General features: G+C 41.7%; 1 protein-coding gene across 1 annotated transcript in view; it reads right to left on the minus strand.

Moving 5' to 3' along the window:
* Positions 1-11,870, minus strand: part of LOC119410440 — an 82,262-nt gene that overhangs the window by 31,737 nt on the left and 38,655 nt on the right. Inside the window, exon 3 of the mRNA XM_037677349.1 lies at positions 10,028-10,229. Coding sequence (XP_037533277.1) covers positions 10,028-10,229 — 202 coding nt within the window. The remainder of the gene's footprint in view (positions 1-10,027; positions 10,230-11,870) is intronic.

Raw genomic sequence — 11,870 nt, forward strand, 5'->3', positions numbered from 1 at the left:
GCTCAGCCGTGGGGGTCCAGGCGGACTCCGCTCCTGCCTGCTCAGCCATGGGGGTCCAGGCGGACTCCGCTCCTGTTTGCGCAGCCGTGGGGACCCAAACGGACTCAGCTCTTGCTCCAGATCCTGCGTCCGCCGAAGGGTCTTCACCTCAGCCTGAGGTTCCTGCGTCCCCTGTTGGTCCTGCTGAATATCCTGGCCAGCCAGCGACCTTCACCTCACGTCTCCTGTCTCGAGAGGATCCTGGAGGACGCCCCTCACGTCGCCTGTCTCGAGGGGATCCTGGTGGACGCCCCTCACGTCGCCTGTCTCGAGGGGGTCCTGGAGGACGCCCCTCACGTCGCCTGTCTCTAGGGGGTCCTGGAGGACGCCCTCACGTCTCCTGTCTCGAGGGGGTCCTAGAGGATGCCCCTCACGTCTCCTGTCTCGAGGGGGTCCTGGAGGACGCCCCTCACGCCGCCCGTCTCGAGGGGGTCCTGGAGGACGCCGCCCACCTGAACGGTGGTCCTGTACTGGACGGCCTCCACGCCGCCCACCTGAACGATGGTCCTGTACTGGACGGCCTCCACGCCGCCCACCTGACCTGCTCTGAGCCAGTGGCTGGTCTCCTGGCCATCTGGACATTTTGCGTTTTCCTACTTGGTTTAGTCCCCAGGCCTTGTCCTGTCGGTTTTGTTTTGGTCCTTGTGTGTCTTTGTTCAGGCCCGCCACCCTTGCAGTTCCTCCCTCCACCCGCCATAGTTTTCTGGGAGGGGGTTTCTTGGGGACGCAAGGGGGCGTCCTTGAGGGGGGCGGGGTACTGTAGGGATGGCACCATCTAGTGGGCCTTCCCCTGTCTGTCTCCCTTGTGTTTGTATAGATTGTCTGATTATCGTCACCTGTGTCATGTCCTGGTTGTGTGTGTATATAAAGTCGTTCTGTCGTTGTCGGTTCGTCGTTGGGTATTGCCTGTCTGATCCTGTTCCTGAGTCTGTTCTGTAAGTTTTGCTGCCATGTCAGCTTTTTGATTTATTATTATTATTACTATTAAAGTATTTTATTTTATACGTCTGCCTCCTGAGTCCTGCCTGCGCAACTGGGTTCTCCTGTCCTGATCTGCCTTGAAACCCTGACAGTAGAAAAATCTAAAAAAGTTAAGTCTGGTCCTCTGGAATTCAAAAAACAAAAAAAAAAGTAGAAACGTTTCGTCTTTCATCCAAAAGACTTCTTAAACTGAATACAGCACCTCAGATTGAAGAAGTCTTTCGGATGAAAGAAGAAACGTGTCTACATTTTTTGTTTTTTGAACGTCCAGAGGACCAGACTAACTTTTTTAGATTTAAATATAGATGTTTTTGTAGAATCTGGTTCATCAGATTTAGTTCAGTTTATTTATAAAGTGCCAAGTCACAACAGAAGTCGTCTCAGGGCACTGAAAAGAATTGTTCATTTATAAAAATAATTTAACATTATCTGAGGAGCAGACTGCTTTGAGTTTAAGTCATAGCAGAACTCTCATTAGCAGGACATGGATTCTGGACCCGCCTCCAGAATTGATCCTAAAGTGCAGGTGCAAATCCAGGCTGAGCTGAGTTGGGGCTGATTAGAAGCAGTGCAAATGGGGCATTTGTTCATTTCAATGACAGCAATAGGAACAAAGTAAAAAAACGTTCAATACAAAAACTGGACTTTATTTGTAACAGAAGACGTTTCGCTCCTCATCCGAGGAGCTTTCTCAATTCAAAAGGAATTGAAAAAGCTTTGAATTGAGAAAGCTCCTCAGATGAGGAGTGAAACGTCTTCTGTTACAAATAAAGTCCAGTTGTTTTTGTATTGAACGTTTTTTGAATTTATCATGTCATGGATGACTGAGAATCTTCACCAGCAAATAGGAACAATGCTATTTTTAAAGTGTCTTGTCCTACATTTAGGGACTAAAAACCTCCGACTGGAGGGAAGAAGCTGAAACTCCCAGTAAAGGGGGTGAAAAACATATTTTAAAACAAAAGAAGCTATCTGCTGTACCTGCCTAATGTACAAGGATGTAACGGATTTTTGGATGTCTCTGATCAGTTTAGACGACTGCTTAACAATCGGCTGAAGGGAACTCTTTTCTTTCAGTGTTACTTGACTAAACCATGACCCCAAAGAAAAGTATAAAACTGATTCAATAAAAGCACGATAAAACATGGCCACGTTCCACTGAGAGCCACAATGCAGCAGTCTTTAAAAAAATCATTTTTTTAGCGGACACAGCCTTGAAGAACATCGAGTTTATTCCTGAAGGACTGCACATTTTCCAAGATGAGAGAAGGAAGTGAAGTTAGGAAATCTCTGAGGTTGAATATGTTGTGGAAAAAAATATGCCTTTTGGAAGTATCTGGATGAAGTGATGGAGAGTATTCCCAGAGAGGAGAGAGTTGTGATGGGAGCAGACCTAAATGGACATGTTGATGAAAAAAACAAAGGGGATGAGGAAGTGATGGGTAGGTTTGGTGTCAAGGAAAGAAACCAGGAAGGACAGATGGTGGTGGATTTTGCCAAGAGAATGGAAATGACTATAGTCAATACCTAAAGAGGGAGGAACATAGAGTGACTTATAAGAGTGGAGGAAGGAGTACGCAGGTCGACTACATTCTGTGTAGAAGAAGAAACCTGAGGGAGATTGGAGACTAAGGTTGTGGCAGGGGAGAGCATGGCCAGACAGCATCGGATGGTTCTGTGTAGAATGACTGTTGTTGTGAAGAAGAGAAAAAGAGTAAAATCAGAGAAGAAGACCAAATGGTGGAAGCTGAAGAAGGAAGAATGTTGTGAGAAATTCAGAGAGGAGCTGTTAAAGGCTCTGGGTGGTAAGAAAGAGCTTCCAAATGACTGGACTACTACAGGTCCTTCTAAAAAAAATTAGCATATTGTGATAAAGGTCATTATTTTCCATAATGTATTGTTAAAAATACAAAGTTTGTTTTCTCAGTCATCCAGGTATATTACAACAAAAAAGGTTGAATCATGTCATCTGGACTTCGTTTTTTTTGTTAAAAAGAAACGTTTTGCCCCTCATCCAAGCGGCTTCGTCAGTCTGAGGCCTAGCCATCTGGTATTGCCCAGAAGCCACCCTGACTCTTGTGTTTCAAGCCTGCCTCAGATACCCCTGAAGTCTGGCCTTTTCACTAATGGTTTCAAAAACACAAAGTTTGTTTTCTCAGTCATCCAGGTATATTACAACAAAAAAGGTTGAATCATGTCATCTGGACTTCGTTTTTTTTGTTAAAAAGAAACGTTTCGCCCCTCATCCAAGCGGCTTCGTCAGTCTGAGGCCTAGCCATCTGGTATTACAACAAGGGGCGAAACGTTTCTTTTTAACAAAAAAAACGAAGTCCAGATGACATGATTCAACCTTTTTTGTTGTAATATACCTGGATGACTGAGAAAACAAACTTTGTGTTTTTGAAACCATTAGTGAAAAGGCCAGACTTCAGGGGTATCTGAGGCAGGCTTGAAACACAAGAGTCAGGGTGGCTTCTGGGTAATACCAGATGGCTAGGCCTCAGACTGACAAAGCCGCTTGGATGAGGGGCGAAACGTTTCTTTTTAACAAAAAAAACGAAGTCCAGATGACATGATTCAACCTTTTTTGTTATTGTTAAAAATGAAACTTTCATTTATTTCAGATTCATTGCACACCAACTGAAATATTTCAGGTCTTTAATTGTTTTAATACTGATGATTATGGCATACAGCTCATGAAAACCAAAAATGCCTGTCCCAAAAAATTAGCATATTTCATCCCACCAAAGAAAGACAAGTGTTTTTAATACAAAAAACCCAACCTTCAAATAATCATGTTCAGTTATGCACTCAATACTTGGGTCAGGAATCCTTTTGCATGAATGACTGCTTCAATGCGGCGTGGCATGGAGGCAATCAGCCTGTGGCACTGCTGAGGTGTTATGGAGGCCCAGGATGCTTCGATAGCGGCCTTAAGCTCATCCAGAGTGTTGGGTCTTGCGTCTCTCAACTTTCTCTTCACAATATCCCACAGGTTCTCTATGGGGTTCAGGTCAGGAGAGTTGGCAGGCCAATTGAGCACAGTAATACCATGGTCAGTAAACCATTTACCAGTGGTTTTGGCACTGTGAGCAGGTGCCAGGTCGTGCTGAAAAATGAAATCTTCATCTCCATAAAGCTTTTCAGCAGATGGAAGCATGAAGTGCTCCAAAATCTCCTGATAGCTAGCTGCATTGACCCTGTGCTTGACAAAACACAGTGGACCAACACCAGCAGCTGACATGGCACCCCAGACCATCACTGACTGTGGGTGCTTCACACTGGACTTCTGGCATTTTGGCATTTCCTTCTCCCCAGTCTTCCTCCAGACTCTGGCACCTTGATTTCCGAATGACATACAAAATTTGCTTTCATTCAAAAAAAGTACTTTGGACCACTGAGCAACAGTCCAGTGCTGCTTCTCTGTAGCCCAGGTCAGGCGCTTCTGCCGCTGTTTCTGGTTCAAAAGTGGCTTGACCTGGGGAATGTGACACCTGTAGCCCATTTCCTGCACATGCCTGTGCACGGTGGCTCTGGATGTTTCTACTCCAGACTCAGTCCACTGCTTCCGCAGGTCCCCCAAGGTCTGGAATCGGCCCTTCTCCACAATCCTCCTCAGGGTTCGGTCACCTCTTCTCGTTGTGCAGCGTTTTCTGCCACACTTTTCCCTTCCCACAGACTTCCCACTGAGGTGCCTTGATACAGCACTCTGGGAACAGCCTATTCGTTCAGCAATTTCTTTCTGTGTCTTAAGCTCTTGCTTGAGGGTGTCAATTATGGCCTTCTGGACAGCAGTCAGGTCGGCAGTCTTACCCATTATTGCGGTTTTGAGTAATGAACAAGGCTGGGAGTTTTTAAAAGCCTCAGGAATCTTTTGCAGGTGTTTAGAGTTACGTCGTTGATTCAGATGGTTAGGTTAATAGCTTGTTTAGAGAACGTTTTCATAAAATGCTAATTTTTTGGGACAGGCATTTTGGGTTTTCATGAGCTGTATGCCATAATCATCAGTATTAAAACAATTAAAGACCTGAAATATTTCAGTTGGTGTGCAATGAATCTGAAATATATGAAAGTTTCATTTTTATCATTACAGTATGGAAAATAATGACCTTTATCACAATATGCAAATTTTTTGAGAAGGACCTGTACAGCAACAGTAATTATGCCCCTTTTCCATTAGTACCGGTACGGGCCGGTACAGCCCGGCTCTACTCTACTCGGTACGGTACAGGTTGTGTTTCCATTATGCTTTCAGTACCGGTTCCAGTGGGCGGGGTTCAAATTGACGTCACCACCTCTCACCAGCTGGTGGCGCTGAGACGCAGAAACTGTTTTCTGTACAGGTTGAGAATTTATGTTATTTTGAAGTTGTGTGTATGTATGTATGCATGTATGTGTGTATGCATGTATACATGTGTATAAATATATACATATATACACACATATATATATATATATATATATATATATACACACACACACACATATATATATATATCATATGTGATATATATATATCACATATGTATATACACACAATTATGTATATAAATGTATATATATACACATATGTATTTATCTATATTTATTTATAGATATAAATATATATGTATATAAATTACATATATATGTATTTATATATGTACATATATATTTATCTATATTTATTTATAGATATAAATATATATATATATGTATATAAATTAAAACTCTGATGAACCAGATTCTACAAAAACATTACATTTAAATTTTTATAGGTTTTCATCATCATTTGATGTATTTGCACTCATTGTGTCTACTTTTAATGTTCATTTTAAATGTGTGGTTTTCTTTCTTGTTCACATATTTACATTTTATTTTTAGCTTTGCTTTAAAGTTCTTGTTTTGTGATTTGTACATTTGTGGGTTAAAATAAAGTTGAACTGAAGGTCGTCTTTTCTTTAAACATGTTTGAGGGAAATATTCCTGATATCCAATAGTTTTGTGTCTTTTTATGATTTTCAGCTGAGTTAACAGTCATTAAAGTGAAAACAGGATTTCACGATGAAGCTGGCACCGTCTTTTTTTTTTTTTTTTTAAATCTTCAACGCTCTGCTGGTCTCGCGCGACACTGCCCGCAGTCACACGATCCTCTCCTCCGGAGAGGAGGAGGCTGGGAGGCTCATCCTCCCAGCTCCAGCTCAGCTGGTGACTCCAGAGGCCGTTCCAAGACTCCAGCCGCGCGTAATCATGAAGGTCCGACCCGCGCAGACAGGCGGGCAGAGACAGGTCTGCGACGAACGGTGGAAGCGATTTTTAAAAACCTTTTACGTGTAAAAAAAAAAAAATCATTTTTAAATCGCTTCAGCAATTTTTTAAAACATTTTTTGTATAAAAACAAAATATTATTTTATTTAAAAATCGCTTCCAGCGTCCGTCCCAGACTGTCCAGTCCGCCTGGCTGCCGGGTGGGATCGGGATTCAGCCTTCATGATTACGCGCGGCCGGGGTCTGGCCACGTCCATCTGTGAGTCCCCATCTCCAGCTTCGCAGTGACCTGCGGAGCTCTGAGCACACAAGGCTGGTATCTGGAACCCGAGCATCCGAGTCGGCACATCGAAGGATCTTCCGCGGTGACCAGCTGAACTTGGAGCCGGGGAGATGACGCCCTGCCCGGTCTGGCGCTCCGAGGCTCCGGAGGGAGGATCGGGGTAGACCAGCAGAGCTCCATCCAGCTTGCTCTGAATTATGTTGTCGGCCACCAAGCACAAAAAATGCCAGCACATCAACATTAGACCAAGATGTTGTCAGTATTGTTTTTAAAATCTTTAAAATAAGTCCAGGCTGCTCCAGTCCGAGAAATTGCAAATGGCGGATTATTGTTTTGAAAGTTTCTGAAGGATCCAGTGACTCCGCCCCCGACCAATCAGTGACCGACAGTGTACTGATGTCACGTTTTTGTACCTCTTCGTACCGGTTAGAACCACAGAGCCAAGGGTACTGAAAATAGTAACAGGTGCTAAGTACCGGTACTAATGGAAAAGCCTCAGAACCGGGCCAAGTAGGGTCGAGTCGGCCCGTACCGTTACTAATGGAAAAGGGGCATTAGAGAGACAGGTAGGAAGGTACTTGGTGTGTCATCTGGACAGAGAATGGATGATAAGGAAACCTGGTGGTGGAATAGTGAAGTGCAGGATGCTGTTCAAAGAAAGAGATTAGCCAAGAAGAAATATGACAGTGAGAGGACTGAAGAGAGGGGACAGGAGATGCAACATAGAGCAAAGAGGGAGGTAGCAAAGCAAAGCAGAGGGCGTACGATGAGTTGTATGTGAGACTGGACACTAAAGAGGGCGAGAAGGACTTGTACCGATTGGCAAGACAGAGGGATCAGTCTGGAAAGGATGTGCAGCAGGTTAGGCTTGTTAAAGATAGGAATGGTAATGTTCTAACAAGTGAGGAGAGTGTGACGGGAAGATGGAAGGAGTACTTTGAGGAGCTAATGAATAAAGAGAATGAAAGAGAAGGAAGAGTAGAGGTCATAGAAACTGTGGACCAGGAAGTGGGAAAGATTAGTGAGGGTGAAGTCTGTAAAGCTCTTAAAAGAATGAAGATGGGGAAGGCAGTAGGACCTGATGACATACCAGTGGAGGTTTGGAAATGGCTTGGAGATGGCAGTGAGGTTTTTGACTCAAATATTCAATGGCATATTTGAGGGTGAGAAAATGCCTGAGGAATGGAGAAGTGTGCTGTGCCCATTTTTAAGAACAAGGGTGATGTACAGAGTTGTAGCAACTACAGGGGAATTAAGTTCAGTGTTGGTGCTAAGATGGCCTCTGGGGCACGCCCTCTCCTCCAGTGCCTACTCTCTTCCTCGTCAACAGTCATGCCAAACTGGATCAAAACACCAAAGCCCATGCTCAATAATCCAGGTATAAAATCCAACAATATTCAGTCAGGTCATCTGGACAGTTTCTTTATTGTGATGAGACGTTTTCATCTCAGACGTTTGGTGTTTTGAACCAGTTTGACATGACTGTCAACAAAGCAAAGCAAAAGGAGAAATCCCACACAAGAAAGGCTCAAGAGCAATGTGGATATCCTAACTGGGCCTTCATGAAAGCAGAGAAGAAACCTAAACAGGACTCCAGCCAGCCATCAGGTGAAAAGGAGGAACCCAGACCAGTGGTCATTCCGTATGTTGCGGAATGTATAAGTGATAACCATAACATAAGCTAAAACTGGAGAAATATGATCTATCCTACCATCTCTCATTAAAACTCTGGCAGCAGCATTTTGGATCAACTTAAAACCTTTCTAAAAAGTTTTTGGACACCCAGATAATAAACAATTGCAATAGTCCAGCTTAGACATGACAAATGCATGGACCAGTTTTTCTGCATCTTTTTTTATGTTTTCATGTTTTTGTTTTAACCTTTTTTTTTCACCTACAATGCACATCCACAGTATGGGTGTGACCATAACACACTTGTGGAGTTTTCTGTGTTGCTGCCTTGCCATTGTGCCATCCTGCCATCGTGGTTCAGTCTTTCCAGCCTCGGGCTCAGGCTTGTCATGGCGGCTGTCTCCATGATCCTCCATCGGCCTGCACAAATCGAACTCTACGGACCCGTTCGGTTCTGCGGGGAAACTTGGATGTTCTCCGTCTGCTGGACCCGGTTCTGGAGGGCTGGCTGGGAGGCAGCTGCTGCAGTCCTTATTATTATCATGCTGCTGAAGGGACCTGCTAACTAGACCTGCCAACACTGCTAACAACATCATGCCGTTAACCGAACCTCACTGCTAACAGTATCATGCTGCTAACTGGACCATGTTGCTAAGAGAACCTCACTGTCATCAGTACCGCTCTGCGAATAGGACCATGCTGCTGTAAATTTATTTCTTTTTCACTTTGGGTGCCTTGTTTCTGTATTTCTGTTGCATGCTTTGAATAAATCCTAGGTTATGTTAGTTTAGTTTGTTAGTTTAGTTTATGTTAGTGCTCGCATTAAGCATGTAAATTATAGCCTAACAGAATCTATAAGAATTGTGCTGCTGTTATTTGGTGTCCTGTTTTGTACTAGTAGTGACTGGCATATATCTGACCTTTTAGCGTTTTTACCGTTTGGCGTTCGTTTAGCGTATATCTTAGTTTATATCTCAGATCCTTATTTATGGTTTCTTTTTACACTTTATATTTTTGCTATTGTTGGATGTAACTGAGACCCTGTGTACACACGTTCATTCCAATACATGTACCACATGTGATGCGAATGACAAAGAAACTCTGCCTCTCTGACTCTGATGTTGGTGCTGCTGTTCAGCGTATTGTTTTTATGCTTTTAGTGATTAGTGTATTTTTAGTTGATGTTTTTCGTAGTTCATATCTTTGATCTTATTACTGTTTTTCTTTTACATTTTATTGTTGGATGTAACTGGGACCCTGTGTACAAAATTTTGTTCCACTACATGTAGCATATGTGGTGCAAATGACAAATGAAATTCTGACTCTGAAATAGACAAGAACTATTTAAAACAAACAAAAATCTTTATTTTTCAAAAAGCAAAAAATTAAATAAATCTATGTTCAGAAATATGTCCAAGCTTTTATCACAAAGTGTAACTCATCTTACTCTTTAATATTTAAAAAATAAATGGTCATACTGATGAATGATTCCTACGAGAAGGCAGATCTGAGATGTTCTGTTCCTCCTAAAGTGGCTTATCTCTCCACTAATCTTTTCCTTCACACTACATTGGATTACACTGTGCTATGTTTTTAATTAAAAAGATTGCTGCTTGTTTCCATCTCCTGAAATTAAATATTCAGAATAATCTTCCACACATGAAAATGATGAGTGGCAAGCTGCAGTCACTGTGCTGTATTTTTGTTATGTTTTTGTGTTGTTTTGTGCGCCATGAAATATGCAGAAGCTCAATGTGACTGTTGCTGATATCTTCGATAACAGGTGGACAAATGGGGAACAAAGACAAATGCCTGAAACAGAAAGTAAGAGTGGAGATGATGTACCGCTGGGCTCTCATCTCTCTTGGCTCAAAGGTCATGAGAGCATCTGAAGAGTCCCCGTCATCACTTCCTTTGACTTTCTTCTTTTCTTTTTTTTCTTCCCGTCGATACATCCTCATCATTTGTTTCTCCTTTTCTGACAGAATGGTCACCTGGCACCCATAAGCAGGCTTGGTCACTTCTCCACTGACTTTTCTGCCAACATCTGGAAGACACAAAACAAAACACAATGGACTAGCTAATTGTTTAAAGAACAAAAAAAAGACCTTAAAATAAATATTTTTCAATTTAAGACAACTGAAAGTAAATTACTCTAGAGAAATACAGACAATCAAACTTTTGTGTATCTGCCTTGTGTATCTAGGGCATACCGACACACAGCTGAACAAAAACATGTCACATCTTCACATATCTGATGCTCGATGATGTCACCAAAACTTTGTAGCTTGAATGTAGTCACTACATTCATTCAACCTTTATTTAAACAGGTTAGTCCCAGTGAGTCATGAGGACTCATTTACAAAAGAGACCTGGAGAGACGAGAGATTACATATATATATATATATATATTTTCATTTAGCCTTTATTTATCCAGGTTAGTCTCATTGAGCCACGAGAACTCATTTTCAAGAGAGACCTGTTTAGGGAGCACATGGTGGGGTTAAGGGCCTTGCTCATGGGGCCAGAGTGGGGCGAATGAGGGTGGGGGCAAGTGTGGGTGTTTCACCTACCCCACCCACAATTTTGATGTTGTCGGGGCCGGGGCGTGAACCGGCGATCTTCGGATCACAAGCCCACCTCTCTAACCTCTGCTCCACCACTCCCCCTACCACCATATACAGACCCTTTCCAAAAAATTAAAATATATATAGGTATACATATATACAAATACACAAATACATACATATGTGCATATGTACACATATATACATATACACATATACATATATATACATATATAAATGGTAAATGGACTGTGCTTATATAGCGCCTTTATATCTTATTTCAAGAAACTCATAGCGTTTTAAACTACAATCTGTGCCTCATTTACCCATTCATACAGCACTCTACTAGATCTCTACAAAGCTAATTGAACAAATCAATCTAAAGAGACTAATCAGTGCTTTATCACATTCAAACACCAATAGGACACACATCGGAAGATATGAGGGGTTCAGTGGCTTGCCCAGGGACACTTCGGCATGTGACTGCTGGTGGATTAAATCCCCCAACTCTCACATTGGCGGACGACTGCTCTAACTACTCAGCCACAGCCACATTTTTTTATAATACATATATGTATACATACATAATATATATATATATATATATATATATATATATATATATATATATATACATACACACATGTATATATATATATATAATGTATATATATATATATATACACAAATGTATATATGTATATATATATATATATATATACATGTATGTATATATATACACATGTATATATACATACATACACGTATATATACATACATACACATGCATATATAAATACATACATACACGTGTGTATATATATATATACACAGGTCCTTCTAAAAAAATTAGCATATTGTGATAAAGGTCATTATTTTCCATAATGTAATGATAAAAATGAAACTTTCATATATTTCAGATTCATTGCACACCAACTGAAATATTTCAGGTCTTTAATTGTTTTAATACTGATGATTATGGCATACAGCTCATGAAAATCCAAAATGCCTGTCCCAAAAAATTAGCATATTTCATCCCACCAATGAAAGACAAGTGTTTTTAATACAAAAAACGCCAACCTTCAAATAATCATGTTCAGTTATGCACTCAATACTTGGTC

This window comes from Nematolebias whitei, chromosome 5, assembly GCF_014905685.2.
Source record: "Nematolebias whitei isolate Nwh7 chromosome 5, NemWhi1, whole genome shotgun sequence".
Taxonomy (NCBI): Eukaryota; Metazoa; Chordata; class Actinopteri; order Cyprinodontiformes; family Rivulidae; genus Nematolebias; species Nematolebias whitei.